Source organism: Diplotaxodon limnothrissa, linkage group LG18 (genome assembly GCF_057381915.1).
Source record: "Diplotaxodon limnothrissa isolate DT_005_m linkage group LG18, D_limnothrissa_male_GT1.1, whole genome shotgun sequence".
In the NCBI taxonomy this organism is placed as follows: Eukaryota; Metazoa; Chordata; class Actinopteri; order Cichliformes; family Cichlidae; genus Diplotaxodon; species Diplotaxodon limnothrissa.
Window position 1 is genome coordinate 24,947,542 of NC_140613.1, and position 16,305 is coordinate 24,963,846.

Below are 16,305 nucleotides of genomic sequence, written 5' to 3' on the forward strand. Positions count from 1 at the left end.
TTCTAACAATGCAAGCACGACTACCAGAGATCAAATAAAACCTGGCCATTAAAACAGCTTTGCTGTAGGGGAAGGCTTAAATATACAGAATCTAAATTTGTTTTTTAAAGTAAACAGGGATATTATATCCAGTCACGTGAGTGTGCCTCACAATTGATTATTATTGTATGCTTCTCTCATATTTAGAGAATAATCCTCTAAATATGTATTATAATAATAATCTCATAATAATCTAGTTAACATTGTCTAAACCAGAGTAGAGTCCAAGGTCTTCCAAGTAAATCAGGAACTTCTCCAAGAAGGTGAAACGTGGAAAGTAGAGAGGTGACACAGGGAGAAAATGGTTGTGTTAGCTCAGCTAAACTGGGTAACTTTATCAAAGCAAGTCTCTGACTCAGTGGAGACTAATTGAAGCATTATCTAACTGAACTTTCGTCTCAAAGGTCACCAGGAGATAAAAACTGCATGTATAGACTCTCCAGTCAAATCAGATTTTTTTTTTTTTAAATCAAGGCTTGTTAACTTTTACCCTAACATAAGTACAACCAATCTTAGCTGTCAGTACTTTCCAATGTCCTTTTTTCATAAGTCTTTGAGTGTCTCCTCTGTGTAACGTCTCTGATTTCTGGAATAAAGAAACACAAGAGACTGACAGAGAATTAGTTCGTACAAACTGTCAGTTGCTTAAGTCCAGCAGGTAGCAGAAATCTACTGAATGATATGCCAAGAAGAAGCCTTCTCCAGATTTCTCCCCACACTTTCCCCAAAGCAGTTATTGTTATGACAAGTTTGCCTGTCCAATCAGCTTTCCTTACAATATGCAAGATACCACTTCTATATCTGTCACTCCACATATGGAAGTGACTGTGTACTTTAATTGTTTAAACCTGCCTCAAACACTACACATAACTGATAAATATGGAACAGCAAGTGTGTCAAAGACACAGAAACTGCAGCATTGTCCCTTTTTAAACTCTATGCCAATTAAAAGTTATTTAATAATCACACTTGGACAGCAAAGCCTCGGTTAGCTCTGCCTGTGTGGTAGTAAACTTCATTTTATTTCTTGAACCCCGCTTGCATGGGCCTCATGCAAACCTTCTCTCCAAAAATGTTGCACAACACTTGTCAGAGCGAGTTTTGACCTATCAGAGACACGGTAGCGAGCCCGAGCACCCACTATTACTGCAATATCCTTCCGCCGAGGAATATAGTCTGGAACAATTTTAACATTTTATTGTTTATCTAAAGACATATTTGAACACAACAAGTAGTGTGTTAAATAAAATGTGATTCAAACATTAAGTCAGTCAACTAATATTTTATTGTCAGCCAAATTGGGCACTGAGTTTGTCGGTGAAAATAGTCCGGCTCCATAAATGCAGTTGTATTCTCGAGCAGCGATCTTTCCACTCGCATGCTGAAGTTGGGAACGGATCATGTCTAGCGATTCTGCTGATTACAACAGGTAAGAGAATACGTTTGGGCGAGTTTTTTTTTTTAAAACGACGCTGAATATTTATCTGCGTCTAACCTCGAGAAAGTGGTTTGCAGTTAGTGTTATGCAAAATTAGTTATTAAATAGCTAACTAGGCCCCAACCGCTGGGGCTAACTGTTAGCTATGTGACGCTAGCTGCTCCGTTACACACCGTAGTTCCAAACTGCTTTTAAAAGCATTCTGCTTTAAATGTTTAATATTTGGCCACGTCATACTCAAAGTATACCAGGACTTTGTAGTGATTAGTAGAACCCTTTGTTTACTATTGTAGCTGGGGATTATCCAAATTGAGAGTCGTCGGTCCAGGCTGTATGTAGGCCTCAGAAGAAGCCACCGTTGGCAGTACAGGCCCAACTGTCCGACATATTGGCTAACGGTGAGCGAAGCGGAGCTCCATGTTGAGGTACATCCAAAGTGTACAGATGTAATTTTAATCTCGAGTTACCGGGGACCACAGTGGGTATAAGGAGCCAAATCTTTGGAGGTTACGTAAGCGGCCATTTTATGAGGGACTAGCAGTGGAGCCCGGCTCGTGCAATTTGACACGTGCGCTCAGTGAACCTCCAGACTGTGGAACTAGATCGCTGGGGCGTAACCCAGGCTACGATTGACTATCTCACTACATATCTAACGTAATTTCTGTGTTTTAGTTTCTCACCCTGAGCGCGAAATAGGCGGTCTTATTGTTGGAGATGAGTGAGCAGCAGGCCTTCACATTAAATGACGCCTGGAAGAAACGACCGCTGTAGCATGCGTTCAGTTTATTTTTAAGGTCACATTTTATGTAAAAATTGAAGAGTGTTTCATTTCCAACAGCTCAAGAGATAGAGACCATGGGGGACCAGATGGAATGGAGCCTGATGGTGTCATCGAGGTAAGTAGTATGGCGAAATACAAGCACTGGCACTATATTTTTGGCTGTAACTGGATCATTGAAGTACTAATTCACCCATGTACTGTCTTTCCCAAAATTCAGAGCAACTGGAATGAGATTACAGACAACTTTGATGATATGAACCTGAAGGAGACTCTTCTCAGGGGCATATACGCATATGGTTTTGAAAAACCATCTGCCATTCAACAGAGGGCCATCATCCCTTGCATCAAAGGTACAGACACTTTTCTTTTTAAACTCAGAATAGGATTGTAGATGTTTGAGTGAAATGATGGTCTACCATCTTTCGGGACTTACCCAAAACATGGGGATAACTTTGTTTCATGCTGATCACTCAGTACTGTAAAATGATTAGTTAATGAGTCAAATCTTGCAAAGGATGATTTTGTTGTTTAGCCTGTTTCTGTTTTGAGAAACAAATATATGTACTTAAAATAATTTTTTCCCCTTACTGTCAGGCTATGATGTCATTGCTCAGGCCCAGTCTGGAACTGGCAAGACAGCCACATTTGCCATCTCTATCTTGCAGCAGTTGGATATTGAGCAGAAGGAGACTCAGGCTCTGGTTTTGGCTCCGACTAGAGAGCTGGCTCAGCAGGTATGCTGTTCCTGAGGTCACCATAAACCTCAGCAGTACCTCAGACCTAAGCAGCGTACTGAGGACACTAATTCAGATCCTAAGGTACAATCTTTTAAAGATTTGTTCAAATTCCAAAAGATTTGACGAGTATCTTCTTAAGCTAATGTAGTCTCTGTCCGTGGCTACATTGGTCTGAAAGGTGAAATGCTTTCGAATTTTTCTGTGAAAAACTGAGTGATGTGATGGCATACCATCTTTCGGGACTGACTCTTGAAATGGAGAGTTTCTTTTACTCTACTGATCACTTTAAACAGTTTTTCTGCAGTTTGCGAGTCTTGTCTGGCTCTCTGTGCCACATTATCTTAAACAAGTTCTTCTGTCCCATCTCCCCTTCTTAGATCCAGAAGGTAATTCTGGCTTTGGGTGACTACATGGGGGCAACCTGCCATGCCTGCATTGGAGGGACCAATCTCCGTAGTGAAATACAGAAGCTCCAGGCCGAGGCCCCTCACATAGTGGTGGGCACACCTGGACGTGTGTACGACATGCTGAACAGGAAGCACCTGTGTAAGTATTACAGGTCCTGCTTACTGGAAGCTCGGATTGGTGATATGTTTGCTAACAAACATGACATTTCTCTGCAGCTCCAAAATGGATCAAGATGTTTGTTCTGGATGAAGCCGATGAGATGTTGAGTCGCGGCTTCAAGGATCAGATCTATGAGATCTTCCAGAAACTGAGCACAAACATTCAAGTAAGAAACCAACGCACACCAGAGAACAAATAAGATGCCCTTCTGCATCAACAGAGGTCTGCTATAATTGTGTGATCCAGATTTTCTGTTTCATGCAATGATGATAGCAGATTTTTTACGTGGAAGCAGATTATTGTGCACTTGACTGAAAATGAGATGTGGTCGAACCTCTTTCTTAATGTTCTTTGGCTGCAATCTCAAGGTCAAGTGCCACAATTGGCATTGTCTTTTAATACGCTTGTAACAAATTTTATGTTGATTTTTTTTTTTTGGGGGGGGTGGTGTAACATGTAGTGCTGCTTCTTCAGGTGGTCCTGCTCTCAGCCACAATGCCAGCAGATGTGTTGGAGGTAACTAAGAAGTTCATGCGAGATCCCGTTCGCATCTTGGTGAAGAAAGAAGAGCTTACCCTTGAGGGTATCAAGCAGTTCTACATTAATGTGGAGCGAGAGGTTGGTAAGATTTCTGCTGATAATCTTGTACCACTGTGAATGTTTTAATTTCCCTTCTCTCTAAAGCACCCTGCTGAAACTGCAGGAGCCAAGCCTCACAGGTTTAGCTCATGTGGCCGTGTAAGCATGGGTACACCAGAGAAGGAGATCAAAGGCATGGTATTGGAAATGAGGCTAGGAGGGACCTCTTTCTTAATGTCCAGTTTCCTTTGTCTCGAAATCCTGTGTTACACAATAGCTGCTCCTCATTTAACATGGAAGTGGGGTAGATGTTAAACTACAGGATTCTGCTGTGACTTCATGTTGATGTTTTTCAGTTAACAGTGCTTTACATCTCATAACCTCGTGTTTGTTTCCAGGAGTGGAAGTTGGACACTCTCTGTGATCTGTATGAGACTCTGACAATCACACAGGCTGTGATCTTCCTCAACACCAGGAGAAAAGTCGACTGGTTGACTGAAAAGATGCATGCTAGAGACTTCACCGTCTCTGCTCTGGTATGACACGTCCTCTCCCTGCTTGAATCTTATGTTGGTGCAAGCAAATGCTTTTGCTCATCAGTATTAATCTATATTTTCCATTTGCAGCACGGTGACATGGACCAGAAGGAGCGTGATGTGATTATGAGGGAGTTTAGGTCTGGCTCAAGCAGAGTGTTGATCACTACTGATCTTCTGGTAAGTGTGATCAACACTCATGATCATCTGTGACGTTACAACCCAAAATGTTTTTAATCCTGCAAAAGTCCTGAAATGACCAAGCAGTCGAAACTTTTGGGAGATTAGGGCTCGTTCTCCACAATGGGTTCTTTTAACGTAGGAATCTGTTACTTATTCGCGAGCAACATTAATAATATGCAGTCTTCATCAGTCTGTCTGTTAAGGAGTTAAATTGAACATGTCTTTTTCTCCCCTCCCACACCAGGCTCGTGGAATTGATGTACAGCAGGTTTCCCTGGTCATTAACTATGACCTTCCCACAAACCGTGAGAACTACATTCATAGGTGAGTTGAGTTTCTTTGGAAGAATGTGCTCTGTTGTTGCCTCTGAGTCTAACATGGTCCAATTTTCCTCCACAGAATTGGTCGCGGTGGCCGTTTTGGCAGAAAAGGAGTTGCTATCAACTTTGTGACTGAGGAGGACAAGAGGATTCTTCGTGACATTGAGACGTTTTACAATACAACCGTGGAGGAGATGCCTATGAATGTGGCCGACCTGATTTGAGCCCTGAGATTTTTCTTTTTGTTTTAAACGCAGTGATAGCGATTGTCCACTTGCATTGTGCTTATTATTCGAGGGGAAAAAAAACTTCTCAATGCTAAACCTTCGATCAGAATTTTGGTATGTGTTAAAAGCGAGGTGACTTCTTTGGTGGTCCCTCTTGGACAGTTGTAGATTCTGACCTTGACAGTTGATTGGTTGGAGCTGCAAAGCCATGGGGTCTATAAGCATTAAGGTTCTTATCAGGTATTTCTTTCCATGTTCACTTAAGATGCGTGTATTCGATGTTCTCCACCATTTAGTAACTTACTTGTGGACTAAAAGGTATAAGTGCTGTATAAAGTCTGCAAATTATGTTATGCTAACATATGTGCGATGTATCGTGGGCCTGCTTAATAGAGGCTTTTGTCATGTTATACTGTAGGATTCACTTGCTTTTTGTTTATCTTCGTGAATGTGTTTAATTTAAATGTACCTTTTTTTTTTTTTTTTATCCCACTTGCTATATATCAGAATCCCTCACTGGTTGGCTATATTTTGCTGACGTGGTTTTACCCTTACCAGAGTATATTGCCCGTTCCCCTCCTTGACTACTTTTCAGATTTCCTCCTCTTGGATTATATGAATGTCTTAATAAACTTAAGTTAACTTAGAGCAACTTTTGTTTTGGTGTCTGGCTTTATACTGTTTTTTTTTTGTTTTTTTTTTGTTTTGTTTTTTTAATAACAGGATTTTTTTGAACTGGTTTAAGTGCTGCAACTGACATTCATAGACATGAAGAGATGCATAGTGGTGCGAGTGCTTGCAGTAGAGCTTATGTAACAATTCCACCTAGTGGTATCCCTGCAGCAAGATGAGCTCAACGTTAGCAGCATAGTACTCGTGTTTTAAACTTAAAATTAGTGAACAAATTGAAATCTATGAGACTCTAGATCAGGGGTGTCAAACTTCAGTCCTTGAGGTCCAGTGTGCTGAAACAGCTGATTAACAATAGTAGGTCATTAGCAAGACTATAGAACTAGACTGCATGCTGAGGTGGCAACCCCTAACCCTGCTTGAGTAAATGTAAGTGTTTGGAGAATTGTACTTCAAAAAGTACTTTTATTGCACCAGTACAGTAATATATGCCTGTTTACACACAATTTTATTATGTGAATGTTATTTATTTGAACTGTCATACACAGGATGTAACAAGTGATCAGAACATGGTATATTATTTAATCTTTAAAAAAATGTTTGGGGCGTTCCTATGTACCACTAGAGGGAGCCCACGTACCACCAGTGGTACACGTATCACACTTTGGCTGTGTCCCAATTAAGAGACTGAACGCTTGAAGTACGCGCACTACGCGTACTAAGTACGAGAAGTGCGGAAGTGAAAGGCTTGTGAAATGGGCAGTGTTGGGAAGGTTACTTTTAAAATGTATTCCATTACAGAATACATGCCCCAAAATGTATTCTGTAACGTATTCCGTTACGTTACTCAATGACAGTAACGTATTCTGAATACTTTGGAATACTTAATATATTATCATGCTTTTTACAACAACGTGAATGTACGATTGCTGTGTGATTCATTACTATTACTGAAGGTCCGCGACTCCGAACTGTAGTAAAGGGACCTCTGACTAATGCTGGGCTTACACTGTGCGATTTTTGGCCCATTTTGAGCCGATTTTTGAGTCGTGCGACCGTTTTGGCGATCGGCCCGATTTTGGCCTTCATCGTGCGTCGTGCATCGTGTAGTATACGTGGGGTAACGAGAAGAGATTAACACCTCACGACGAGCTCCCGATCATCAATCGCTTGGTCGTGAGGGTGTCACCGCAGTTTGTCACACTGCGCACGCGCAAACACAAATGTCAGCGAAAAAGACGGCGCAGCATGGCAGTGCAGCGTGTGATCTGGACACAAGCGATGGAGGCACAACTTGTAGAACTTTGGAAAGCTCATCCGAGCCTTTTCGATGTGGCCTCACAAAATTATCACGACCACAACAACCTTGAAAATAGTTGGATCTACACTGCTGCTCAATCACAGCTGGCTGATCAGTGTTTTTCATTAGCAATTTAGCAAAGTTGATGGTGGTGGTGGCGTGTCTGTGTGAGTGAAAGACAGAGAGGGAGAGCGAGCGACAGAATTTCTGTCATAACCTTCATTTTATGGACGCACAATGTGAGCACTCAGGTCGCATCAGAGCATCGGGTCGTATAGTGTGAGACCCTGCATCATGACCTATGAACTTCTAACCCCTGCGAGTCAATCGTACAGTTTGAGCAGGAGCTGAATCGCGCGACTAAAAAAATCGCACAGTGTAAGCCCAGCATAATACGGCGGGGTCCCTGTCGGCTCGTAGCCGAAAAATAGCTTTAATAGCTTTGTTGTGTGGGTCAACTCTTCTTGCCAGAGACAGAGAGAGGCATTGAAAGACTGCTCCAAAGGAACTTATTGTTTTCGGAGGAAAACACGAACACAGCGTACAGTCGAGTCTTAATAGCTTACTTACAACTGGGCTCATCAGGCTCTCTTCTTGGCTGCAGTGGTTATTATTATATTTACATGCTTCCAGCTCCCGTTTTTGCTCGATGACAACTCGTACCTTTCCACTCCCCTTTTTCTCCCTCCTCGCGCTCACAGACCCATAACGTGTATGGCAGTCCATTCTCTCTGCAACACGGACTACACTGCCCATGATGCTACATTCTTTAGAGCTATGCTTGTAGCATTCAGCCTGTTAGCTTAGCACCACAACAACAACAACGAAAAGGCGCTCTCTCACCCAGGAAACACACAGTCGCAGAGAGAGAGAGCGTCGCCCTGTAACCATGGCAACCGTAACGCTGCCGCCTGGAACAACAGAACGTAGCTGTCAAACAAAACCCAAACAGTCCTGACCCGCGACAAAATGAAACAGGAAAGTACCGCAGTGTAATCCATTTATTTCAACAAAGTAACTGTATTCTGAATACCACCTTTTTAAACGGTAACTGTAACGGAATACAGTTACTCATATTTTGTATTTTAAATACGTAACGGCGGTACATGTATTCCGTTACTCCCCAACACTGGAAATGGGACGGTATACGCTTCGTCGCGCTGTTCAGGTTGCCTAGCAACCATGATGCTAACCGCGAGACACGTTACATACAGCTTTGTTTGACAGAAATGAAGGAGAAAAATGTTTTGTTGGTCATTCATTTTTGTCATGACATCACTTTAGTTGAGTATCTGAGGCTGAGACCACGGGACTGTAAAACATGCTTGTTGGGCTTCATTTCTGTGCTGAACAGTCATTTAAGATTAGTCAGTAAATAACAATTAGTTCATGTTGTTAATGTTGTTCATCTCACTGTGGCAATGTAAATATAATATGGCCAATATTATAGTATTGTCAGATTATTTTATATATATATATATATATATATATATATATATATATATATATATATATATATATATATATATATATATATACATTATATCTATCTATCTATCTATCGATAGATAGATACCGGGTGGCACGGTGGTTAGCACTGTTGCCGCACAGCAAGAAGGTCCTGAGTTCAATTCCAACATCAGGCCGGGGGCTTTCTGTGTGGAGTTTGCATGTTCTCCCCGTGTTTGCGTGGGTTCCCTCCGGGTACTCCGGCTTCCTCCCACCGTCCAAAGACATGCAGCTTGAGGGGATAGGTTAATTGGAAAATCCAAATTGCCATTGTGTGAATGTGAGTGCGAATGGTTGTCTGTCCCTGTGCGTTGGCCCTATGACAGACTGACGACCTGTCCAGGGTGTACCCCGCCTCTCGCCCTATGACAGCTGGGATAGGCTCCAGCTGCAGCTCCAGGCTCCAGCAAGTTACAAGTACGGATTTTGAGGGTCAAAATCCGTACTTGTAACTTGCAGGGTTTTTTTTTCTAAGTCCACACACAAATCTTTTTTACGCACACACAAATCTTTTTTACACATACAAATCTTTTTTACAAGTACAAAATATTTATGACCACATTTTGAGCCCATAGAAATCGACAGCGCATTTGGATGCATTTGAAGCACACTTCGAATTGGGACAGCCGTCGTCGCGTGGCGGTGACGTAACCGCACTTAAAATGCGTACTTCAAGCGTGCTGTCTCTTAATTGGGACACAGCCTTTGAGAACTTAAAAGTGTTGAAATGAACTCCAAATACAGGGAAACTATTCCATTTAAATCTACGTCAGATTCTGGTTTTTTTTTTAATGCTGCATTGTAGATATGTAACAACTTGTGTTGTTTTTTAGTTTTTAAGTGTTTATATTTGTCCACACTCTACCAGGAGAACTTCAAGACATGTTGAGGAGCTAATTTAGCCATTTAAATCAGCTGTGTTGGATCAAGGACACATCTAAAACCTGCAGGACACCGGCTCTCGAGGCCTGGAGTTCCCTACCCCTGCCCTAAACAGTTAATGCAATATGATTGTTAAACCCCTTCAATTAAAGCTTTTACTTATTTCTTTTGCAATGAAAGTCTGTACTTCAGTCAGCTTACGAGCAGACAGTTTATATGAAAGCTGACATAATCACGCCCCATATAAGATAATGAGAGATCAACTCATTCAAATTAGGTCACCAGGAAACATCCCGGTGCTCTTAGGTCACCAGGAAACATCCTGATAGAAAGTCCACTTATAAAAGCGTTCACTGGAAGCTTATTTCCATAGCGTTCCATTGTAGTCCTTTTATTTATAAATTTACACAGGAACATTAGAGATGCAAATATGAGAGATTTTCTCACTTTGTTAACAAAAGAAGTCTGTATGGAGGAAAACACGTCAGTAATAATCTACTCTGGCATCAAATGTATTGGTGTCACCGGAGACAGGAGGGATAATGTCAGCACACATAAAGAGTACAGAAGCAACACATAACAGCAAAAACAAGAATAGGAGCAATTTGTCATTGTATCTTTAGGCACTAGCAGCCTGTCACAAAAACACGTTTCCATTTCTTTAATTGAATGTAGAACAAAATGTCAAAGATAACACAGTCTGACAGAAACAAAATGTTTGCACCAACAAGATGATTTCCAAAATCCTTTAGTTGAAAAGAAGGCGTGTCTCAGCATCCTGTGGAAATGGGCCAAGTGAATGGTATCTGAAAGTCACGTCTTTGAGAACAAATCCAGCAAAGGCATGGCACAGAACGTGAGAGATGCATCTGACCCTTCAGCTGATGATTATTCCCGTCATCAGAAATGGTCTCAGTGGAAGAGTGACTGTCAACCAGCTTACAGAAGGCAAACAGGGAGAAAAGGCTGAGATGTGCCAAACTACACAAGAACTGGACTGAAGATCTCATGGATTTGAATCCAAATTTGAAATTTTTGGCTCAAATCATTGTCAGTATGTATGGATGAGACCAGGAGAGAGGCACAACAGTGAGTGTCTACAAACACGGTGGAGGCTCTGTCACGGTTTGGGGTTGTCTGGAGAAGCGGTGTTGGGCGTATTGTCACAATTTATAGAATTTTGAACTCAGAAAACAGCAAATCTGTGAAGAATTGAACTTTGCTGTGATGTAGAGAAAAATCCCACTAGCAGAACTGATTACAGCCACAGAAACAGCAGTTTGAAAAAATAACGTCACAGACGTGGAAGAAGAAACTGTGGACAAAAGTTTCGGCCTCTCTCAGCAATGCAAAGCCCTCAGCATCCAACATCACCACAGAGGAAGGGAAGTCACTTACCCTCGTCTAAACCATAGAGACGATTGTGAGAAAATTTTGTCACTCTCAGCAACAAAAATACTTATGAGCCCCTGAAACAAGACCCAGGAACTCGTGTTCTACTGGCTTGAGGAAATGCTACTGACAGGCTATACTCAGGGGAAGCTACGCCAAGTCTGTACGGTTTACCGAAGATACATAAACAGGGTGCGCCTTTAAGACCGATTGTCTGTATGATCAACTTGATCAACTAAAACATCTCAAAGTTAACCCGCTGGTAGGCAGCTCTGAACATCACATCCAGAACACCTTGGATATTGTTGAGAAGGTGTGAGATGGTCTCGTACAATGTTACATCTTTCTTCACTTGTATTCCAGTCACTGAAGCAGTGGAGGTAGTTCGTAAGAGATTAAAGGATGACCCCAACCTCAGCAACAGGACCACTCACCCACCACGTGTGTTTGCTTTTGGAACTGTGTCTTAATTCCACCTACTTCACATACAAGAGTCAGTACTCAGGCAGAACACGAAAAAAAGTAATTTGTATGCCAAAAAGTAAGTTTTTCTACTTTATTTCAATTTCTAATAACATTATCTGCTTTTCAGTTAAACTCATCAAACTTAAATTATGTTATTTGTATGTCTATGGGGATATATTCTGTGTAGGTCTTTAGTGCTAATGTTTTAGCCGTTGGCTGTAATGTTAGCTAGTTCATGGCTATAGGAGTCTGGGTCAGTTGTAACAGCAACAGTCTGGGTTAGTTGTAACAATAATGCAGATTCAAGGTTCAAGGTTCTTTATTTGTCACATGCATAGTTATACAAGTATAACACACAGTGAAATGTAGCCTGACACGCTCCTCGACATGTGCAAAAAAATTGGGGGGGGGGGGGGGGTGTAGAGGAAAAACATTGTATATGTATGTATGTATGTATATATATATATATATATATATATATATATATATATATATATATATATATATATATATATATATGTAGTATATACATTGGGTGAATGTGCAGTAGTAGCAGCAAGCAGGTGAATTCTGTACATTAATATGAATAGACATCTGACTATTTTACAGGATAGACAATATAAACATATTTAAAATTAAAGGAATTGAAATGTACATTGTGCCTTGGTTTAGAGTGTCTGGAAGAGAGTCCTGTCTCAGTCAATTATAGATGATGTGAGAGGGCGGGTGTGTGTGTTTAGGGCACGGATGGCTTGGGGATAGAAGCTCCTCTTGAGTCTCTCTGTCCTTGCCCGGAAGATGCGGAACCTTCTACCAGATTGCAGAAGTTGGAACAGTTTGTTGCCAGGATGGGACGGGTCCTTCAGTATCTGCGCTGCTCTAGTCCGGCATCTCCTGGTGTAGGTGTCCTGAAGCGGGGAGAGAGCAATCCTGCAGCAGCGTTCTGCTGTACGGATCACTCTCTGGAGAGCTTTTTGGTCCTTCACACAGCTGTTCCCAAACCACGATGTCATGTTCTGTGTGAGGATGCTCTCCATAGCGATAGATGTTACAACTTACCACACTATTACTTTAACTTATATTAAACAAGTTGGGGCAACGACATCAGCAGAGAGAGGTTCACTGGTCGCATTTGTATATGTGGTTAATGCCATTGGCAACACAATTCCTCCACTGTTTGTGTTCCCACACATACATTATGCAGACCACTGTGTCAGAGATGGACCAGTAGGAAATACTGGTAGTGGAAATAAATCAGGATGGGTGCAAGAAACAGATTTCCTCATCTTTCTGAAGCACTCTGCAAACCACACCAAGGTAAGCCATGATAAAAAGTAATGGAATTGCGATGCTGGTGAACAACTACATTTGTTCAGCTTCATTGTTATGTTCAAAATTGGTGCAAGAGTTGTAGGTTATAATGCCCACTGAGCCAATGAGGCCAAACTCAAGGAAGACCAACCAAAATTAATGAAATATTCAGTTGCAGAAAATTCCATAACTTGAATATGTTCAAAAGCTAGATTTCTGCATTCTGTCACACACACACACACACACACACACACACACACACACACACACACACACACACACACACACACACAGCTACATAAATGGCTCTAAGTGCATTCATGTGTTGAATAAACAAAGATTACATGTTAATGTTTTGTTAGTACCCTTATTTCATTGTGTTACATTTCACCCCAGGATATGTTACAACTAACCCAGACTATGGGGTTAATTGTAACATTTCACTCTTTGTGTTTGAGACCATACCATGCAATGGGTAATTGTGCTGCAGAGAAAATAGCTGCACTATTTAATAGCCGAGACATGTAAATGCTTTGCATTACATTTTGATTCCACTGCCTTAAAAGAGCTCCAATTTACAGACAGAAATGTCAAAAATGTTACAACTATCCCCGGTCTCCCCTACTCGTGTTTTGTGTGCCGGTATGTGTAAGCTAGTCAGTTATACAGGAAGAGGCTGGAGTTGACTGTTAGTCTGCCATTTGCATGCAAACCCACTGCATATGGAGCTCATAATGCAAGTGAAATAGACTCTATATAGACCACAAAAACAGCCAAAAAAAGTCAAACAGAGAGATAGCAGGAACCACAGGTTAGGAAAACCCAAGAAATACAAAACCAGAGAGTACACTTTGTAAAGACAGTTGTCTCACTGCCACGTGGACATTGAGGTTATACCAGTTTTAATAAATGGGCCCATTAAGGCCGATCAAATGGGACCAGACTGACAAAGACTAAAGTAAAAGTAATTTTCTCTATATATTATAATATTTTATTTAAAAATTCTAAGTAAGAAATTTCATTACTTCTTTACTTGAACAGCACATCAGACACAAAAAAACCCTTAGAAGCCTCAACGTCTGGAATAACACTCTGTGATCAACCCGTAAACTATGAATTGAAGAGTACAGAGAAGGCTGAGCTCACACTGTGGAGACCATTTATCTGAATTTCTGTCTCCTGCACTACAACCTGTTGTTTTCTTTTTCAAACCAACTGTTTTTGGTATAAACCAACTATTTGTAAACATGTTATAATAAAAAATAATAACAATATTAATAATACAATATAAGCACGTGAGAATACAAATGTCATTCAAGTCTAACCAATTCCAATGAATGTGCTCAGCTCCAATCTTTCTGAATCAAAGCATCATGAGCTTAAATGCAAATTCATCTCTGCTGCAGTTGATGTAACCCAACATTGATCCTGAGCACCACAGCCTCTGTGCATTAGTCCAACACAGAGCGTCAAACTCACCACAATACTGCAAACTAACCTATTTCTCCTGCACTAAACCACCCAGTATTTTCATGCAACACTTGAATAACACAGAGTTAGCTTAGTTTGTTTTGCAGAATTTTTCACAATATGAAAATATATACATATTTTATCAAAACACGTCATGTACAGATCCAATATGTGATTAAAATGATTACATTACATGCAATCTTTAAATCTGCAGTTTATCAGATACCACTGAGAAACCTAACTTCTCTTTCTCCATCTCTGAGTCAACTTATCTCACACTCTTTTGTCTCCCTGTGAAATACAGCAGCTGGACCTTTAGCTTGCGACACACTGCAAACACACAAACTGCACACAGACAGTTTGTGTGTTTGCTGGTGTTTGTTGAGCCCATAGAAACGCTACTTTTAAAATGACCTCACACTTAAAAAATAAAAATGTTACTCCCTTTGTGCTTCCTCCTCTTCAGAAGCACTAGCGGCATGCGCTCGCTCCAGCCCGGTATAAACGTTATAAATTATACCTTTGAGCCCAAAATAATGAGCTTGATTTAAAAATGTAAAGCGTAGAAAGTTAGGTCATTTATGTAAACATGTAGTGAGTGAAAGTAAAAGGTCAGAAAAATAAATATTTTTCTTTCTTTTTTTCTTTAATAAAAAAGAAAAGAAAATGATACCTAAAAATACAGCTTAAATGTGATACTTTGTTTCTTCACACCTGTGAATTTGCGTAAATGTTATACAGACGAAGAGTTGTATGACGTGCAAAATGTCCCGTTTTACACCAAGCCAAGCGAGAGACTTGACACATTTTCATACCCAAACCTCTAACCAAGGTCAATCCACTGATCTCCACCTGTTTGAGCACGTTTGTCATTTGCTGAACGCAGAACGATTTATGACCAAACTGCTGCAGGCGACTTCATTTTAAGTGTGCTGTTTGTGTGCGCAGAGGGAATTACGAAGACTGAAATTTGTACTCTCCAAAACATTTAGAGGTCATCTACTAATGGGAAGATCCGAGGTTTGATTCCTGGCTGCTCCAGTCTGCATACCAAAGAACCCCTCTCATTCACTCTCCAATGAACACATCAAAGAGTCCATCGGAGAGTGAATGTTAAATAGAAAGCACTTAAGTAGAAAAGGATGGAACAAAAGTGCTTAACTCTTTATTTCCAAGCAAGCCATTATAAAAGGCAGAAAAATAAAACAGCATTTCTGATCAAATCACTGATCAGTGTCCACGTCATGCCAGCCGGTGGTTTTGTGAGAGTTTTAAGAGTGAAGCAGAAGGAAGCAAATCTCTTCATCATGCTTGTTGTCCACAACATCTGTTTTTAATTTAGAAAACACCGTTTCACCCCAGACTAGTCGGGTAACCCGACGGAGTGAACAATCAAAGATCTGGACACAAGAGGACTTACGCAGACTTTAGACTCCCCTCAACAGCTCTTGAATCTTGAACTCATTATCCTGTTATCGGTTTCCTGATTGTGTTTGCATGACCTGCTTTGTGTGAGCAGTTTCTGAACAGGCTGCACATATTTATAGTATTTTTTTAATTAGCTGTATTTAACTCCCTATCGCCCCCTCAGGGTTGCTCGGGTGCGCTAATCAGCACAGTCGGTGCCTATTTTTAGGAACTCTCCTCTGTCAACACAATTATTTTCCAAATTTGCCTCTTGGGACCTGACAATAGCTTCTGATGACTAAAGTCAACAGTTAACTCCTCGCGGGACAATTCCCAGAAATGATGACTTGAGTCAAGCCGAGAACAAACAACCGGCTTCTGCTTACAGTCAAAGTAAACAGCTCCACACTTTATGTGACATATCCCACTTTTCTAATTTGCATTTGAACACAACTTCATATTTACAGCTTCAAATGGACACAGAAGTCGTTTTTTTCCTAAACTCAATTACTGCCAGACAGATGCAGACAGC

At 40.9% G+C, this 16,305-nt stretch overlaps 1 protein-coding gene and 4 non-coding genes across 5 annotated transcripts; all 5 read left to right on the plus strand.

The window, feature by feature from the left end:
- The first annotated feature begins 1,406 nt into the window (after positions 1-1,406).
- eif4a2 (eukaryotic translation initiation factor 4A2) lies at positions 1,407-6,051 on the plus strand. Its single transcript, XM_085379008.1, has 11 exons — positions 1,407-1,468; positions 2,316-2,373; positions 2,476-2,608; positions 2,853-2,992; positions 3,373-3,541; positions 3,619-3,728; positions 4,037-4,180; positions 4,540-4,677; positions 4,768-4,857; positions 5,105-5,184; positions 5,260-6,051. The coding sequence occupies exons 1-11, from the start codon at positions 1,440-1,442 to the stop codon at positions 5,402-5,404; spliced, it is 1,236 nt and encodes a 411-aa protein (XP_085235134.1). The 5' UTR covers positions 1,407-1,439; the 3' UTR covers positions 5,405-6,051.
- On the plus strand, positions 2,656-2,730 carry LOC146613727 (small nucleolar RNA SNORD2). The gene has a single exon (XR_014907091.1). It is a non-coding gene; the product is annotated as a small nucleolar RNA SNORD2 (small nucleolar RNA).
- LOC146613728 (small nucleolar RNA SNORD2) lies at positions 3,207-3,281 on the plus strand. The gene has a single exon (XR_014907089.1). It is a non-coding gene; the product is annotated as a small nucleolar RNA SNORD2 (small nucleolar RNA).
- Positions 3,766-3,946, plus strand: LOC146613729 (small nucleolar RNA SNORA81). The gene has a single exon (XR_014907119.1). It is a non-coding gene; the product is annotated as a small nucleolar RNA SNORA81 (small nucleolar RNA).
- LOC146613730 (small nucleolar RNA SNORA81) lies at positions 4,232-4,415 on the plus strand. The gene has a single exon (XR_014907118.1). It is a non-coding gene; the product is annotated as a small nucleolar RNA SNORA81 (small nucleolar RNA).
- Positions 6,052-16,305: the final 10,254 nt, after the last annotated feature.